A 19344-nucleotide genomic window follows, 5' to 3' on the forward strand; every position below is an offset into this window, starting at 1 on the left:
AGAAAGAAAGAAAGAAAGAAAGAAAGAAAGAAAGAAAGAAAAGAAAAACTAAGATAATGTAAGACTGAAGATATCTGTGTTAAGTTCACGTGTACCTCTCTTTAATCAATACCTCTGTTCCTCAAATTATTTCCCATGGAATATCTCAATTAATTCCAGACATAATTCACAAATAGTGGATCTGGGGTTGGGAGTGGCGCCTAACACTTAGCATTCATTTTGGCTGTGCCCCCAAATAGTCAGTGATCTTCCCAAAGGGGCTGAGAAGAGGCAAAACCCTGGGCCAGGAAGAACACTGCTCTCCTGCAAAGAGAACACTATAGCCTGCAAAGTTCCCAGGCTAGCCCACAAAGGCCTGTTGATCTCATCCGCCACGGGAGATGCAACGCTGTTACTACACCAGTCGCTTTAAAGGACCCAGGAAAACAGCATAGAATAAGAAATGTCTTTTAATTTAACTTGTCTGGTGTTGCTTGAGGAAAAAGGGGTTCAATTACCAGCAGATGAGAAGGTCAGTGCAGACTTGCATGACCTCCTGAAGGACCTCGGGGGCTGTGTGGCTGTGGCACTGAGTCTTCATTCTGCCTCATTTCCCCCCGAACTAATGACTTTAATTTACCAGAACAGGAGCATATCCAGGTACTGTGCCTGTGTCCAGCTGCTGAGACAGAGAAAGCGGGGGTCTGCCGTTGCCATCAGGTGGAGGGGGAAGAGGGAAACTGGCAGGGGGAGATATTCTTAAGGGAACTGGAGAGTGCTTGGAGGTGAGTTAGAGAGGGTGTGTGGTGAGGGGGTAGAGGAGGGAAGGAGAGAGGGCAGGGAAGGCAGCAGGCCAGGAAGAGGTCCTGAGGGGAGGAAGGAGGAGGAGGAAGAAAAGGAGGAGGAGGGAGGGGAGGAGAGCCAGGACACCAAGCTTCCCCAGGCGAGAAGGAGTTACAAATGAGAAATGGGATGACAGCATGTGTCTTCCTGAGGGGCAGAAAGAGAATCTGGGGAAGAAATGCGCATTGATCAATTCATCTTACAGCATCCAAACATCTCTGGGAATTCAGGGCATTTGTGCGGGATTCCTGCAGGCGGAAGTGGAGAGTCTGAGTCCTACTCTCTGCCTTTCAGCAGCTTACAGCTTATTAAACTCCCCCCTGTCCCCTCACCTCAACCCCCGTATCCGTGCCTGTCCCCCCAACGCCTCCTGCAGAAAGGTATGACTGTGAAGCGTTAAATACCAGCTCAGGACAGTACCCAGAAAGATTCAGGTTCCTGTAGCCCGCCCCTACTCCAACCCTTTCAGACTGCAGCGGCCCCTCTGACCTGCCAAGCTAAGGCCCTTGCTCAGGTGGCCCATAGCTCTCTCAGGGTAACCTGGCTGGGCTGCTCCCTCTTCAGCCCTCTTCCTGCCAGCATCTTCGACCTGAGCCCAGACCAAGAGCCTCTGCCTTCCTCTTCCTTTGCCCCTCACATCGCACTGGGGACATCCTCTCCTCTCCTCCAGCCACGGAGCATTGTGTGTGACCCTAAGGAGGCTGAGTGACTGGGTGTCCCCCTCACTCTCCCCTGGGGCCCACCTCTGAGCCACAGTCCCACCTTCATGTCACATCCTCCCTGTTGCCCCATACACACATACACACAATCCCGTGTGCCCTTAGGCCCCAGCAAGGGTCCCTGGTCTGGTCCTCCTGCTCTAGAGGCATCACTGTGGCCCTTGTCGATTATACCCTCATCACAAAGCAATGAGCTTCCACTCGATTTCCAAACCCACGCTCTTGGAATTCTTTGCCCAGGAGACGGAGCCCGCTTCTAGCCCTTCCTCTTAAGTGTGCACCCAGGCTCGGCTCTGGGACACTTCCAGCATCTTCTACTTTGAGAGCATTCATGCAAGTTTTCGTGGGAGAAATTGTGGAGAAGTTAGGATCTGAGTTAGGCCTGAAGGGTAGGTAGAATACGGAAAATGAAGTGAGTAGAGGCAACAGGAGATTCGTCCTCTCCTGTGGGCAGTAGTGATTCTTCAAGATTCTTGAGCTAGAGCAAGACAACTCTTCAGAAAGACTGACCTCAGGAACAGTGAGATGCAGGGAAAAGTGAGAGCAGTTGGGGGGCTGTTGCCACAGTACTGAATGTCAAAGGGGGCAGGAATGCTACGGCAGGGCAAACAGATGCAGGAGGCAGTGCTTTAGATTCAGTGAAATGACCCACTCGAGGCCACACAATTCAGAAGCAGAACTGGAACTCAGGTTGCCCAGTTTTAAAACTGTACAGTTTCCTCCATACTGAGTCACAGAGGAGGTGAGGCTAGAACTGAGTCCTGAAGGCTGCTGAGGAGGAAGTTTGCCAGCAGGCCTGGGCACTGGACACTCCATCAGGTTCCCCCCAGGTTCACTACCAGGTTCACCCAGGTGCACCCTGGAGGCCAACACTTTCTGCAGGAGATTCTGGCCTTCCCACTTGGGAGGGAAGTACAGACTCTGACTTAGGCAGGAAGGGAGGGTTGAGAAGCACCCCACGGGGAAGAGATTCATGCTAGGTGGAGGCAGGGAGAGGAAATTCTTACACAACCAAGTCCCTGGGTACTGGCTGAGGAATGTGGGGAGCTGCAGTAACTCCAGACACCTGCACGGTGCTTCACGACTTCCATGGAATGGTGGGGCGTTATTCCTGACCACCTCACTTTCCCACCTCTCTGCCCAGTATATCAGATCCACCCTTTCAAGGCACTTCTTCCGGGAAGCCTTCAACCCTCAGACTTCCCTGCTCGGCACCCACACAGCCCTGTGCTTTCGCTGTCATTGACCACTTGCTCCCCTCTGCAGATTACAAGTGTGTGACGTTGGCCAAGTCACTTAACCCCTCTGTGTCCCAGTGTCATTGTTGGTAAACAGGAGGCAAGGAAAGCATTGTCCATGGGCTTTTGACCCCAGCCAGCCATGATGATGATAATGGCGACAATGCCTTGTCCTGATGGTTGATTGTGGCTCTGTCTCCCCCACCATTCGGCAAATTCCTGGAGGACAAGACAGGAATCACATCTAGCTCGTCTGTGTCTCCTTGGGGACCAGGGACCGGCACACATGACTAGGTCCATTCATTCAATCTGTGAGCACTTCTGGAGTAGCTGCTATGTGCCAAGCCCCGTGACGGGATCTGGGTTTAGAGATAAATAAGAAGCTGGGGGGAGGGGAGTACAGAGTTAAGGCAGGCACAGACTATTGTAAAAAGAGCACAGAGAGGGACACAGGCGCCAGGCTGAGGCTGGGTGAGCACAACCAGGCAGGCGGGAAGAATAGGGTGTTCTCAATCAAATCAAAGCTGATGGAGATGAATCCAGTGGTCCCATCTGACCCCTACGGTAATCACATTTAAGGATGAGGAGAGGACGACTCAGCCAAGGAAATCTTACTGCTAGTACGCCATGGGCTGAGGCTGGGACCAGAGCCCCTCATTTCTCAAGGTTGGGGGTCACAGCACATACCGTAGAGATCCCCACCTCCAGTGCTCCCCAGCCTTGGCCTCTGCCCAGAGTCATGCAAATTAAAGGACTTCCGGGCAACATCCATTCATTCCCTGGTCTCTATCCTCTGCCAGCCCTTGTGCTCCAGGGTATTTTTAGTTCTGGGCAGCCAGGCCTGGTGAATGACTGGCAGCAGGCAGAGCCCACGTTTCCGAACCCTCTGTGTTGCTCCTGGCTCAGCATGAGAGGTGGCTGGGTCCTAGGAGGGGGCTTAGGCATACCTGGCACCCAAGCCCACAGCTGCCTCATTGTCCCTAGGGGAGGAGCTGGGCTGCTGCCACTGACCCGAGGCTGGGAGCATTCTTTCCTGTTGATTCATCACAGGGAATGTTTTGGGCCCAGCTGGGGTGGGGCAGGGGCACTGGGGGGACATCTTGGACATCAGCGGCCAGGAGTGGATGGCAGGTCCCTGGCAGCAGGGTCAGTTTGACCTGGCTGTCACCCAAGATCGAAAAGGTCCATCTTGACATCCTAGCTCTATCGAACTTCACCTAACAGGGCTTATTTGCACATCTGCCTCCCACACAGACCGGGAAGCCCCCTCCCAGCGTCTAGCACTCTAGCACCCTGTCTAGCATGTAGGAGAAAATCAGTAAAGGCCTGTGGGATGAATGAAGCTTTGGAAAGACATTCAGGCAAGGTAGGGGCAAGAGGGGAACCAGGCTGGGCAGCTCTGGGAGCAGCCTAGGGAGGAGACGGGGAGGCTGGAAGCTTCTGCCCATTTTACCGATGGGGCCACTGAGACTCAGGGCAGGACCAGGTCTAGGGGAAGAAACTGGGGCTGGGACTGGGGCGCTCAGTTCAGCTGATGGGAGTCCTCGCGGTCAGCCATGTCCACATTCTTTAACTCCACAGCCCCTGCCCCCTGCACTAACATCCTGCCCTCTGAGCCCGACAAGGGCCTGGACTGCATCATTCAGTTCTGTAAGGGGCGTCGTGGAGGAGTTGGATTCTCCCATTCCCTGTTGATTGCCTGCAAGATCAAGTTATGTCACCTGGGCCTCAGTGTTCCCAACTGCACAATGGGCAGCAGAGCTTCACACCGGCGCGGAGGCGGTATTCCGTAAACCTCGGGCGACCCGCCTGTTCCTGCAGGAGAGCACCACTGTACGGCACCACCTCGACCTCTCTGCACTGAGCCCCGGCCTCCCCGAAAGGGCGTCCACCTTGTCCTAAGTAACAGAGCTCTGAGCTCGTGCGGTTCGGCCCCTGTGACAGCCTGGCGCGCCCGCGCGAAGGGCTCTGTGCCGGGGCCCTGGCACCCACCGGGACTCGCGGACTGGGATTCTAGGTGGGCGTCATGATCTCGTTTGGCAAAAGGGAAAAAAACTGCGCCTGGGAGAGGGACTCCCGTGGCCGCCGCGGCCCTCCCTGCAAAAGCCGCCGCGGTCCCCGCGCCGCCCTTTCCCGGGAGCTCCGCTCCCCCCGCCCCCGCGGCTCCCGCCCCCGGGACTTCCCGGGCCGCCGGCTGCGGGAGGGCGCCCCCGCCCCCTGGCCCGTGTCCCGACGGGGGGCGCCGCGCGGAAGGCCGGGCGGGGCGCCCGTGGACTCCAGGCCCGCCCGGGGCGGGGCCTGCGGGGCCTCCTCCGCGGTCAGCTGGGGGCTGGGGGCAGCGGGCGGCAGGCGAATAAAAAGGCCCCAGGGCGCCCGGGGAGGGAGCCCGTTAGCTCTGCTCCGCCAAGGCGACCGCTCAGCCCCGGACCGTCCGCGCTCCAGTTGGTGAGCCCCCGCCTGGCCTGGCCCTGGTCCCTGGCCCTGCATCTGCCTCTTGCTGTCCCGTCCGTCCTTCTGTCTCTCTGTGGGTCTGCAGGCCTCTGAGGGTTCCTGGAGGCTGGCCTCGGGGGGAGTTGGGGGTCCCATGGACCCTTAGCCCGGCCCTCCAGTCGCTCCCCAACCTGCTTCCAATTGGACAAGTGGCCACGTTGGGGAGCTTGGCCCAAGGCCCGCCCTGGGTGGTGCGCCCAGGCCTCGGGGGTGCCTGCGTGTCTTGTTTGTGTACAAGCCGTGTGTAACCATTGCTCTGCCTTCTCCCAGGGAGGAGACAGGGAAGGGGTAAGGCGGGTTCAGATGTCACACTTAAGACTTGGGGGACAAAGAGCCAGGGCTGATCTGGGCTGTCCAACTATCCAGACCAGATCTGATTATATTGGGGGGTCGGCGTGTGACAGAAACACGGAAGGGAAGGGGGCCAGAAGACTTCAAGCCCCACCTTTCTTGCCTGGACAGGTAGAGCTCAGAGACCATTTGTTTTGTTAGCACTGCTTCAGGTCACAGAGTCAGCTACTCTGTGGAGGCCACAGGGCTGAGGCTGCTGAGAAGAGCTGCCCAACTGCAGAGAAGAGGGGCGCGATCCCAAAGTTGCTGCACCCTCAGGACGGCACCCCCCATGCCCTCTCTTGAATACTCGGGCATTTGCAGTCTTCCAGCCCTCCCTACCTGTGCTAGGTCAGGCCAGGTCCCAGCATCTCCTGGCACACCTGGAGCAGGTGACTCTGTGCCTCAAGCTGGCAGGGTCTTGGATCTGTGTGGCATTCAGTGAAGAGCAACTTGCCTGATGCCCTCACGCCACGGCCTGGGTCATAAATCCACCAGCAACAGGATGGAATTTCAGTCGGCTCCCTGCCTTCCTTTCCTCCTCCCCCCCTTCTTCCAACATCCATTCTTGGTGGTTTTGAGAGCCTGGCATCTAGCAGGCTGCCTGGGTTTGAATCCTGGATGGGCAAGTTACTTGACTTCCCTGGACCTTCTCATCTGTAAAATGGAGATAAGTATTTAATGGGTATTTTTAAATGTATGATTATTATCCTCACTTCCCTCCCTTCCTCCTCCTCCTCCACCTTCCTTCCCTCCCCTGTCCCCTTCTCCTTCACGTGGAAAAGGAACCGTCACTTTTGAGGCTGCTTCCTTCTTTGAGGGAGGATGCACAGCTGTTTCAGTCTGGAAAGGAAGCATGGGAGGGTTCAGGGAGACTGCAGAGGTGAGAATGGGAAGGCCCCTGCACAGCCTCAGGGAATGCAGAGGGGAGCATCTGGGCTTTAGTGTGGGTGGAGGGAGAAGGGGCAAATCTAGAGAAGGCTGCAAAGAAGAGTACCAAGGACTCGCAGCTGAGATCGGACATGACCTCCATTTCCTTCTTTGTACAGAAAGACGGTGGGACCAGTCGAGACCAATGGTTCTATTGTAGCTGTTTCAGTAGCTGCTAATAACAGTTCATTGTTGGCTGGGTACGGTGGTTCATGCCTGTAATCCCAGTGCTTTGGGAGGCCAAGGCAGGCAAATCACCTGAGGTCAGGAGTTCAAGACCATCCTGACCGACATGGTGAAATCCCGTCTCTACTAAAAATACAAAGAAATTAGCTGGACATGTTGGTGCATGCCTGTAATCCAGCTACTTGAGAAGCTGAGGCAAGATAATCACTTGAATCCAAGAGGCAGAGGTTGCAGCAAGCTGAGATCGTGCCATTGCACTTCAGCCTGGGTGACGAGCAAAAATCCATCTCAAAATAACAATAATAATAATAATAATAATAGTTCATTGTTACTGAAGGCTTGCTCTTCTAAGGGTTTAATGTTTCTTCATTTAATCTTTATAAAGATCCTATGAGGTAGTTGCTATTATTATCCGCACATTACAGAGGGAGACACTGAGGCAGCAAGAAACTAAATCACTTGCCCAAGATCACCTAGAAACAAACTGGTGGAGGCAGGATTTGAACCCAGGCAGTCTGACACCCAGCCTGTGCTTTCAAGCCCTGTGCTGCCACCTCCCATCCATGCATCCACAGATATGAATGAGTGCCACCTATACATTTGACACTATTTTGGGCACTGGGGACACAACACATCCCCACTCCCATGGAGCTTCATTCCCAGAACTCGTCTAGTGCACTTTTAGGAGCCCACTCCACCCAGCGCTGCTGGCCAAGGCCGTTAAGAGGGAGTGGGCCAGAGGCCATCCATGGAAGTGGGAGTGGCAGGGGCCTGTGAGACCCTCCCAGCTCAGGCAGATGAGCTGCATGATTCCCCAAGAGGAGCCATGGCTGTGGAAGAGGCAGGTCTCAACAGAACCAGCTTTCTTAGACTGCGCTCTCCATCCACTGTTCCAGGTCGGCCTCGGCTCCCATCGGCAGCAGAGCCTCAGGGTGGAGGATTTTCAGCATTGGTGGCTCCAGATGTCTCTGACAGCCCTAACCAGCTGACTCTCTCTTCTATGCCCTTCTCCACCTGCTGGTCCCAGGACCAGGGCTGATGAGTGAAGGGGAGAGGACCTGCCCCCAGCCTCATCCCCTCTCTAAGGACCCAAAAATCATCTGATTACAGCCAGGGCCTTCTCTCTATTCACTGCCTGAAACCTTCCCCTGGCCCCTTGCTTTCTGCAGAATGAAGGCAAACCCTCTGCGTGGTACACAAGGCCCTTCATCAGTGGGCCCAGCCCGTTCCTCCATCTCTTTCCCTTCCAAGGCCCCACACTGTAGTCTTGGGGTAAGAGAAGGGCGCTTCCTGCTCTTGCACAAACTCACCTCTTTCCCTCTTTGCTCATCCTCGTCTCTCTACCTTGAAGGCTCCTTTTCTCACCCAGGAGAACTCTTATTTGTCCAATAAGGCTCAGGTTAAGTGTCCCTTCTTTGAAAGCCTTCCCTAATTCTTCTTCCCTGAGCTTTATGAGGGTAGGGAGGGTGTCTGGTGTCTTCATTTCTGTGGCCCAGCACCTGGCCTAATGACTGGCCTGAAGCAAGTATTCCAAAAATTTGTATTGAATCTGAAAGAATCATACACCTAGATGGACTGGAGGCTCTCATAGGCTATCCAAGCTGCAGGAGGGATCAGATGATAAGTGGTTCCATCTCCTCACTTTAGAAATAAAGAGTCAGAACCTAGAGAGATGAAGAGACTTGCCAAGCCACGCAGCCAATGAGTAGTAGAGTCCTCAATGCCCCTAATAACTCTTCCTGCTCCAGCCTTCCAGGTGCCTTCTGGGGTGAAGACGGCATTTCATACATTTGATTAGGGCACTAGGAACATCAAAAGGTGGTGGCAGTGCTCCGGGGTAGATATTCTTGACCTGAAAGCACCTTGGAGTATCCCACATTACTCAAAGGGTGGACCACCTCGTCCACCTGCATGTAAGACCTTAGGTATATAAAAGCTGCTGTTGATTGTGTACTCACCAAGCACTGGGACTTTACTAAGCACTTTCCATACAGTGTTTTATTTAACCCTCAACAACGCTGTGAGATGGAGATTACTATCCTCATTTTACAGATGAGGAGACTGAGACTCAGTGAGGTTAAGATTAAACTTCCTCAAGGTCACATGGCGAGTAAGTGATGGGATTTGAACCAAATCAGCTAACGTGGCCCAGACTCAATTAATGCCACTACGTGTTCATGCACGCGCGCGCGCACACACACACACACACTTGACAGGGGAGCCTTCTATCCTTTCTCTTGCCAGCAGCTGCCAGAATTGCTGAAGAGGCCTGAGGTCTGGGTAGAGGTGGTGATCACTGTCATGTTCACTCATTCCTCAGGTATCTTGGCCTCAGCTGCCCTTGAAGTCACCATGACGAGGTCCCCAGCAGCCACCGTCTTCCTGTTTCTGCTGCCGCTGCTGCTAGGCCAACCCCCTCCCAGCAGGCCACAGTCACTGGGCACCACCAAGCTCCGACTGGTGGGCCCAGAGAGCAGGCCAGAGGAGGGCCGCCTGGAGGTGCTGCACCAGGGCCAGTGGGGCACCGTGTGTGACGACAACTTTGCTATGCAGGAGGCCACAGTGGCTTGCCGCCAGCTGGGCTTTGATGCTGCCGTGACCTGGGCCCACAGTGCCAAGTATGGCCAAGGCAAAGGTGAGTGACTGGTGCCACCCAGCGGGATGGCAAGGAGATGGTAACAGTCTTCTCTCAGGCTGGGCTAACTGACGCCCACCATCCTTTAATACCCTGCTCACGTGACCTCCTCCACAAGGCATTTCCTGAGTGTCCCAGCTGCATATGGCCCCTGCTCCCACTCTCCCATTCTCTCTTGTAATGAGGCCACCACTGTCACCACCACGAAACTCTAAGTTCCTTGAACATAGCAATTGGCACACAGTTAGTGCTTATAGAATGTTGAATGAAAAAATGGGCAAACAGGTGGGTCTGATGCCTACAGCTACCTGGCATTTTCCAAAAATAGATTCTGTAAGACCCAGTGCTCAAAGGAGGTCGCAGGCAGGGTTATAGATACTAATTCCCCAGGAGACCCAACCTTCTTCCTCCCTGCCACTTTCTCCCAGGGTTTGGAAGAGGTGACTTGATAAGTGTGGCATCGCATGCAGGAGGCAGAGCCTGTGACCTGCCTCTCTGTGCCATCTTTGAGCATTACCCTCACTCCACAGGACCCATCTGGCTGGACAATGTGCGCTGTGTGGGCACGGAGAGCTCCTTGGACCAGTGCGGGTCTAATGGCTGGGGTGTCAATGACTGCAGTCACTCAGAAGATGTAGGGGTGATATGCCACCCCCGGCGCCATCGTGGCTATGTTTCTGAAACTGTCTCCAATGCCCTTGGGCCCCAGGTGAGGCTCTTCAGGCCCTAGTCTGAGCCAAGGGCAGGGTCAGAGGACAGAGAAGCTCCCAGAGGATGAGCCTGAAGGAGAAGCGAGGGGAAAGGGGGTGACTTGCACTGAGCAGCGTCCCCGGGGCCCCGACCCCTGAGTGTGCCTGCAGCAGGTGTGTAGAGAGAGGGCCCCAGCCTGAGGCAGGCCAGAGGACCAGAAGACCAGAGCTGAACCCACTGGGAAACACAGAAGCTGTTCCCATAAGGGAGACAGCAGTAGGGTAAGGGGCTCCCTCATCCACGAGGCCTGGCAACAATTGCTGCCTCTTCCCAGCACAAACAACCCTGAGCTAAAAACAGCCCAAGCCAAACAACAGGAGCGGGCAGGGCAGGGCTCTGCTGCCAGGCAGCCTCCAGCCTCAGCACAGCCGGCCGTGGCCACTGAATGCAGCGTGTTGTGATGGGGGCTCCATACTGGTCCGAGTCATCCCAGGGCTAGGGTTGGGGGTCTTGTGGGCCAAAGGATCCTGCCATGGCCACAAGCAGCTGGTCTGTGCCCATCTCAGCTCTCCCAGGGTGGCATGGAGAAGGCCCCTCCATGCCCAACAAAAGCCTCCCAAATTCCAAGGACTCCTATCCTGATCCCAGAGAGGGCCAGATCTGCCTAGTTCTCTCCAGTTTGACAAAGTTGAGGAACTGAGGAAAAGGGCTTAGACAAGCCGAGGTTCTGCCTTGCACTTACTATGCCTCCCCCTCTCTGGGCCTCAGTTTCCTGGCCTGTTCAATGACGGGGCTGGGTGGGATGGTCTCCAAGAGTTCCAAGCCTTGGTCCTGCACAAAGATCCGCAGTGAACTAACTGGAGGAGCGGGAGTCCCAAGGTCCCCAGGTGACTATGCACCCTGCAGGGTCGGCGGCTGGAGGAGGTGCGGCTCAAGCCCATCCTTGCCAGCACCAAGAAGCACAGCCTTGTGACCGAGGGAGCCGTGGAGGTGAACTATGAGGGCCACTGGCGGCAAGTGTGTGACCAGGGCTGGACCATGAACAACAGCAGAGTGGTGTGCGGAATGCTGGGCTTCCCCAGCGAGGTGCCTGTCGACAGCCACTACTACAGGTAGGAGGGCGGCTGGCATAGGGCCCACCGGAGGCAGGGTTGTGGGCAGGGGCTGAGCGTGTGTACTCGTGCGTGCACTCGATGTAGGGTGTGTGCATGAGCCTGAGCGTGGACTCGTGTGAGGGGCAAGTGAGCGTGCACACAGGTGAGTGTGTGATGTGTGTGGCACGTGGAACCTTGCCAAGTTCGGCGGGGACTGCCTGGCGGTGGTGGTGTCTATGGCAGGACATCCAGCAGGTGTTGGGATTGGGGGAGGGAAGACAGGCCCTACTGAGGAATGTGCCCGGATTTCCTGCTTCATGGGTGCCTCGGAATAATAAACAGGAAAGTGAATGAGGAGGACCTTCAGGATCCTGGGAAATACCTAGAAACAGTCAGAAAATAAACACTGCACTTTCGAATTATGTAAACAAAAATGACTAGGTACAGAAGGCCCCTCTCGGTGAAAACAACTGAACATAAAACCAGGCGTTCCTGGTTAAAAAACTAGACTTTCCTGCAAATACTTTCAGCGACACCCACACAATTTAGGCAAACTGTTCTGGCCTCAGCTCAGCCAGTGACTGGAGGTGGGGCTCTGGGGAGGGCCTCTAGGCCTCCATCCTCCATTCCACTGTGAACATCCCAACTCTTCCCTCCTGAATATCCTCAGGTCTGATCCAAGCCAGGCTGTGACTGGGTTGCGTGTAAGCGAGGTATGGGGTCGGGGGCCTGGAGAGAGGAGACGTAAAAATATTCTGTCGGAACCAGGGCTGAACTGTCACAGCTGATTGCATCAGCAAGTAAACGACAGCCCCAGTCACAGTTCTGCCAGACCCGTGTCGGGGAAGACTTGTGTGTTTCTCATCAAGGGAGAAATCTCCTGCAGGACGCCTGAGTCATCTGCCTCATCCACCCCATCAGTTTTGATCCTGCTTCCCTTAGGGGTTAGAAGGCCCTCGTTGCAGTGTCCTTGTGTCTGACTTAGAGGATCCCCATCCTGAGGAAACAGGGGTGGTGGTCAGACCACAGCTGCATCCTTGGGGATCTTGGGATTCGGCCCGACTCCCCCTGCCTGGTAATTGCACACCTGGGTCTCGTTGACTCACTTGCCACCCATGAAGAGGGCACAGCTAATGATAGCCTGGGTGTCTCTGGGTGGGTCACCCCCACCAGCAAAGCCTTCACCTCCCACCTGTCCCCAAGGGCCTCTTCTCTTGGACATTCCCTAAATGCTCCCCTTCCTCTGGACTTGGGAGAGGGCAAGCCTGAGCCGCCTGTCCCCACTATAGGATTGAGTGAGGGACCTTGGTTGCCTTCCTTGTAAAATTATTATTTGTGAGATGGCCACCCCATCAGGGCTGCGGTGAAGCTCAGCATTGAAATAAGATTTGTGAACAAGTTTACAAACTGTAAAGTCCTGTACAAACTTAAGGACAACTATGAGGAACCAGGTGACAGGGGGTGGGACTTCCATGCCCCTTCCACCTCCTGTTTTCTCCCATAACAGGAAACTCTGGGATCTGAAGATGAGGGACCCTAAGTCTAGGTGAGGAGCGGCACCCTAGGGGGAGGAGGCAAAGGGGTGTGGCATGAAGGGCCTCCTTCCCCTCCCCTGCCCTCCCTCTCCCTCCCCTCCCATCCTCTCCCATCTCCTCCCCTTCCCTCCTCTTCACCTTGGCCTCCCTTAGTCCTGAAGCCCTTCCCTCAGCCCCTCCTCCACCCTCAGTCTCCCTGTCCTCTAGGCTGAAGAGCCTGACGAATAAGAACTCCTTCTGGATCCACCAGGTCACCTGCCTGGGGACAGAGCCCCACATAGCCAACTGCCAGGTGCAGGTGGCTCCAGCTCGGGGCAAGCTGCAGCCAGCCTGCCCAGGTGGCATGCACGCTGTGGTCAGCTGTGTGGCAGGGCCTCACTTCCGCCCACAGAAGACGAAGCCACAACGCAAAGGGTCCCTGGCAGAGGTGAGCCCCAGGGGCCCTGAACCCCAGCCTGGAGGCACAGGTGGGACCCTGCCTGGTGGGGGCTGGGGGGAGGTCCAGGACACACAGGAGAGAGGAATCAGACTGGGAGGAGGAGAGTGAATCACAGAACTGTAGAACCTTGGAATGTATTAAAAGGGATCATTTATAGCCCTACCATAAATGGAAACTGACATCACTGCCTTGAATAGAAGGCAACCATAAAAACAGTAATTAAATCCCAGCTACATTCCACTGAGGGCGAGTATTGAACCTGAGCCTGGTCCTTTGATGAGCAAGTGCTCATGAGGTGGTACAGTCAGCTCAGTGCCACACTGAGAGGGCCTCGTGAGGTGGCACAGACAGCTCAGCCCCGCACTGAGATGGCCTCGTGAGGTGGTGCAGGCACCTCAGCGCCACACTGAGATGGCCTCGTGAGGTGGTACAGGTGCCTCAGTGCCACACTGAGAGGGCCTCGTGAGGTGGCACAGACAGCTCAGCCCCGCACTGAGATGGCCTCGTGAGGTGGTGCAGGCGCCTCAGCGCCACACTGAGATGGCCTCGTGAGGTAGCACAGTCAGCTCAGCCCCGCAGTGAGATGGCCTCGTGAGGTGGTACAGGCGCCTCAGTGCCACACTGAGATGGCCTCCTTGATGAGGCTGTGGTGGTGAGTAGTCTTTGAAGAAATGAAGGTGAAGAAAAACAGCTTATTCCAAGTGGCAGCTATGCGAAGTCAGAGGCAGAACTCCCCATTCCTGGCCCTGGTCAATGCCGTGGAGCTTGAAGGAGCCCTGCCTGGCAGCCCTCCCTGATGCAGATTTCCTGGCAGGAGCTGAAGGTGCGCCTGCGCTCCGGGGCCCGGCTGGGCGAGGGCCGGGTGGAAGTGCTCGTGAACCGCCAGTGGGGCACGGTCTGCGACCACAGGTGGAACCTCATCTCTGCCAGCGTCGTGTGCCGTCAGCTTGGCTTTGGCTCTGCTCGTGAGGCCCTCTTCGGGGCCCGGCTGGGCCAAGGTGAGTGAGGCGGCCTACGAAGGGGTGAGAAGGCCTGGATATGCCACTGGTCCATGTCTTGAAGGTGGAGGGAAGCCACCAGTGCAGGGTTGTGGAGAGGGAGCCTTGCACACAGCACCTCTCTCCCTGTCTAGGGCTAGGGCCCATCCACCTGAGCGAGGTGCGCTGCAGGGGATATGAGCGGACCCTGAGTGACTGCATGGCCCTGGAAGGGTCCCAGAATGGCTGTCAACATGAGAATGATGCTGCTGTCAGGTGCAATGTCCCTAACATGGGCTTCCAGAACCAGGTGAGTGTGCGTCTGAGCATGGCCTCGGGCTGGGGGCTAGGAAGCCCTGGGGAGCCCCCAGGACACCACATGGAGCTGGCGGGAGAGGTCCCGGAGAAGCAATCGACGCCTCTGCTTTGGGCACCAGTCTACCTTCCCTTAGAGCCAGCCTGGCTGCAGCCCCTCCGAAAAGTCAGAGGTCACAGGGACTCTGCAGGTCGTGTTCTCCCATACCCCTCGAGTCCCCTGTGATGCTGGGAAAGGTGCCTGGGAGAGGGCTGCAGGGCTGTTGGCACAAGGGAGGCTGTGTGGGATGCTCAGGTGCAAGTGTCAGTGCTAACGTGGACTGTAAGCAAATCGCTGGGGCCACTCACTGTAAAACGGGGTTCATGCTCTCAGGGGGTCACTGTGAATGAGGCGAGGGACATGAAAGGCCTTTGCAATTGCCAGTTGTTAATGGTGGAGGGCAAGCGCCAGAGCAGGAGAAGCCCCCAGTCCAGGCACTTTGAGTCAGATTTCTCCAGCAGGCAGGGACATGAGAGACTACCTGTGACACTGTCCTCACCTTCCAGAGAAAGACCAGTGCAGAAAGACCACCTTCAGAGAGGGGGAGGTCTGCCCAGGGCGACACAGTGAGCTGTCCTGGGCGCTCTCCCGGCTCGCAGCCCCAAGCTCTTCCCTGCAAGGCTGCCCCACTCCTCACACAACCCTCGCCATTGCAGGTGCGCTTGGCTGGTGGGCGCATCCCCGAGGAGGGGCTGTTGGAGGTGCAGGTGGAGGTGAACGGGGTCCCTCGCTGGGGGACTGTGTGCAGTGAAAACTGGGGGCTCACCGAAGCCATGGTGGCCTGCTGACAGCTTGGCCTGGGTTTTGCCATCCATGCCCACAAGGTAGGTCCCTGTCTTGTTCTTCCATATGACCTCTTACCCTCCTGGACTGGGGCCCAAAACTTCTGTGCTAAAGCTGCTGCCTCTTTACCCATTTGGCAATTCATTACTGAGTGAAACTATGAGCTGACATGATCCTGGGTGTTGGGAACAGTGTGTTAAACAAGAAGACACAGCCCTTGCCTCAGAGCATTCAGTCAAGTGAAGGAGGCAGTTATTAATGAAATGGTCAATGAGGGACACAGCTGTGTCTGCAGGAAAGATGAACAGAAGCCAGTCAGACAAGGTGGAGGAGGAATGAACAGCTTATGCAAATGCTCCGTGGCCAGAAAGCTTGACTTCGCTGAGGAAATCAGAGCCAGGGGTTGTAGTGTGGCTATCAAAAGAGAGTGCTGTCAAGCGTGAGGGCAGAGCAGACAGGGGCAAAATCACTCAAAGCCTGCAGTCCACATTTTTGAAAGATTTCTTCCTTTGCTGTTTGGAAAACAGTTGGGCGGAGACTAACACGAATGCAGGGAAACATACTCAGGAGACTGTTGTAGCAGCCCAGGTGAGAAGTGTGGACTGGACCAGGCAGCCCAGGGGCAGTAAGTGGACAGATCTAAATTATATCAAGAAAACAAAATCAAGAGAACGTGGGTGTGATGACAGAAACCTCTGTGACTGCACCCAGACTGGCTGCTGCGCAACATGGATGGGCTCGCCGCTGAACACAACCGACAGTCTGGGCTGCTTGAGGAGCCGCTGGGGAAATGGGAGCACAGCACCCAGGCAGAGGGGCGGAACAGGACCCTCCTTCTCAGAGCAGAGGGCTGCCATCTGGAAGAGGGAGGGGTGTAGGGCCAGAAGTGGAAGCCATGGCTAGTGGATTTTTACCTCCATATGTGGAAGGTATTTCTAATTATTAGAAGGGTCCAGATGTGCCATGGACTGCCCCAGGGAATATGGGTTCTCATCACTTAATGTTTTCCAGCTCACACTGGACACAAGCTGGTGGGGGTGGAATGACTGGGGCCACACCTCAGATGGGAGTCAGGAGGTGACTTGAAAGGCATGCTGACTGGGTGACGCTGGCTGTTTTCTTAGGAAACCTGGTACTGGTCGGGGATGCAGAGAGCCCAAGAGGTGGTGATGAGCGGGGTGCGCTGCTCAGGCACAGAGCTGGCCCTGCAGCAGTGCCAGAGGCACGGGCCAGTGCACTGCTCCCACGGCGGTGGGCGCTTCTTGGCTGGAGTCTCCTGCATGGACAGTGAGTGACGGAGGGCTCACAGGGCTGGGGACGGGTAGGCCTGTGCTCCCCCTCAGGGAGGGCCCTACATGCGGGTCCCAGGTCCACGGCCAGCAGCCAGCATGAGAGAATGGAAGTACCAGCTCTGCCATTTTCCCAGCTGGGTGGCCAAATCACCCGTCACATCAGGATCCAGACCCTGCCCATCTCATGGAGTTACCGTGAGAAAGAACACTGAGAACATGTGAAAGCACAGGACATAGAACAGTGTTTTTCAACTTTGGGGTTATGACCAACAGTTTCAAAATGAAGCAGGACAGAAAACAGTAAGGGCCATTTCTCCTGGAACTATGTGTGTACTGGGTTACAGCATAAAATGTATTTCTTATGTGGTGTGTATTCAGAAAAGCAGTTTGCAAGCTGTTGTAGAGCACACACAAATGTGAACACACCCGGGGCCAAGGCCCAGCTGTGTGTTCTCCTCCTGAGCTGAGGGGTTTACCCAAAAGGCTTTGGGACAAGGCCACTTGTGGCAGTGCTCTGCCCCCACAAACCCAGATTCTTAGGGCAGCAGCATCTCTGTTTGACATCTCCCAACCAGGTCAGTGCCAAGATGGACTATATCCAGTCCAAAGGCTACAGAGAGCATCAACCCAAGTGGCCACTTAACCTTCTTCTTGGCCAAATTTCAACAGCAAGACATCCTTAACCTTTGTCAGTGAGCTCTTGGCCTCCTCTCTGCCCAGGGCACCCTCCACATTGGGCCCATCCATCAGACCCCTCCCCTGCAGGGGTGGGGCATCAGAGTGGACCTCCCCAGCACCAACGCCTCCCGGCTCCCCACGCAACTCCTCTTCCTGGGAACCTTGTACCCTTCTCTGCCCCACTGCCTACAGTGGCAGCTGCTTCTTGAACACAGTTGATGCTTCACGACCGCTGGGCACAGCCAGCCAACCTGCAGCCTCTGTCACCACTTGTTTTTCCTCTCTTCTTTTCACATTTCTTTCTTTCCTTTACTCTCTCTTCTCATTCCCTGAAAGCGTGCCTTCTTAAGAAACTCTAGGTTTGTCAGTGGGCACTTCCTGGCTCTCTCCAATATACACCACAGGACCCCACATGGTCAACTCCAGGTGCAGGTGGCTCCAGCCCGAGGCAAGCTGAGGCCGGCCTGCCCAGGTGGCATGCATGCTGTGGTCAGCGGTGTGGCAGGGCCTTGCTTCCGCCCGGGACCACTTTAGTGATAGTGATTTTTAGTGACAGTACAGGCAAGGTATCCAATTTAGATATCAGCAGAGCTTTCTGAAAGGATTATATGAGCTAAGCTACATACTTAAAGCCTGTAAACGTACTTTACAGGCTTAAAAGCATTTTACATAAGAAATCCTAGCTTACTTCCACCACCTGTTTACTGTGGGCCAGATGATGGTCTAAGCATGTAACAGGTGTCATCACATTAATATCACCATTATCTTCAGCTTACAGATGATGAAAATGAGAGACAAAAAGGGTAAGCAGTTACAGAGCCAGTGAATTATGCAGTCAGAAAGTAAGCCAAGAATGAACCCAGGTGGTCTGGCTCCAAAACCATGACACTGAAGCTGCCTCCGAGGTTTAGGTGATAGATTTCCTTTAATTGTTATTAGAACTCAGATCTCCTGACTCTTAAGCTGCCCTTCTTTTGTGGGGTCTTCCCGGAGGGTTTAATCTGGGGGCAAGCCTACCCTCCATGCTGGAGACTAAGCCTGGCTGCCTTGCCACTTCGAGTCACTGCCATGCCCTCTGCTGCCCCAGGTGCTCCAGACCTGGTGATGAACGCCCAGCTAGTGCAGGAGACAGCCTACTTGGAGGACCGCCCGCTCAGCCAGCTGTATTGTGCCCACGAAGAGAACTGCCTCTCTAAGTCTGCGGATCACATGGACTGGCCCTATGGATACCGGCGCCTATTGCGCTTCTCCACGCAGATCTACAACCTGGGCCGGACTGACTTCCGTCCAAAGGCTGGACGCGAGAGTTGGGTTTGGCACCAGTGCCACAGGTTAGAGCCTGCTCATGCCTTGGCACGAGAGAGTTAAGAACAAAAAGCAGGGTCCAGGGAGCAGTGTGGCCCTTCCCTGGCCACAGGCAAGCTTTCCTGGGAAGGGTGTGTACTCTCCTTGCTGGCTTTGCCTGCAGGAGGCAGTGAGGAACGCAGCGTCCACCTGCCCCTCCATGGCTCTTGCCTTCACTGTCGATGGTGCTCGTGGGGTCTGTTTCCCACAGCAACGTCCCATAGAGGCGTCACTGCCAGCAGAGTTGTTCTGTTAGAATGGTATCTGACACTTTTCCGATGTTGGATCATACATAAGCCTTGTCTTCAGAAGCCAGGTAAAGTAGGGACTTCCAGAAACCTGGAGGCCCAAAATAGACATCCCATCCAGGGTGCTGGCTCTGCAGGAAAAGCTCGCTGGTTCCTTCAGCAGCAAAGCAAGGTCCTCAAAGAGCAGCATCAACAGACTGGTACTAAAAAAGGGACAGTGAACATTCTTTCCTATCAGGAGCTTCCAGACCAGAGAGAGGGAAAGACAATGCCTGTGACAAAGGCAGAATTTTTTTCTTCTTCAGAACACAGCCATGGGTGGGGAAAGCTGAGAGGAATGGGCAATGACTTTGGGACTTGGTCTCGCCTGAGATAATAAGCACCTTTCCCGGTAGCATGAACAGAGCTGTCATTATAACTGGACTGGAGACGATGGTAGCAACTTGGTCCCAGGCTGACAGGGAGCCCAGGAAGCCCATCTTCCCAGCAGCTCAGCTGCTAGGCTGCTCATAGACCTGCCCCCGCCCCTGCTTCCCCCTCCAGTTCAGGCTTCGCTGTC

At 55.3% G+C, this 19344-nt stretch overlaps 1 protein-coding gene across 1 annotated transcript in view; it reads left to right on the forward strand.

The window, feature by feature from the left end:
* The window catches only part of LOXL4 (lysyl oxidase like 4), a 45341-nt gene that overhangs the window by 20662 nt on the left and 5335 nt on the right, over window positions 1–19344 (forward strand). The window contains 10 exon segments of the mRNA XM_017502731.2: window positions 9036–9350; window positions 9881–10059; window positions 10947–11152; window positions 12642–12680; window positions 12877–13096; window positions 13923–14106; window positions 14241–14395; window positions 15097–15264; window positions 16348–16510; window positions 18281–18524. Coding sequence (XP_017358220.2) covers window positions 9068–9350; window positions 9881–10059; window positions 10947–11152; window positions 12642–12680; window positions 12877–13096; window positions 13923–14106; window positions 14241–14395; window positions 15097–15264; window positions 16348–16510; window positions 18281–18524 — 1841 coding nt within the window. The 5' untranslated portion in view covers window positions 9036–9067.

Source organism: Cebus imitator, unplaced genomic scaffold (genome assembly GCF_001604975.1).
Source record: "Cebus imitator isolate Cc_AM_T3 unplaced genomic scaffold, Cebus_imitator-1.0 Scaffold299, whole genome shotgun sequence".
Taxonomy (NCBI): domain Eukaryota; kingdom Metazoa; phylum Chordata; class Mammalia; order Primates; family Cebidae; genus Cebus; species Cebus imitator.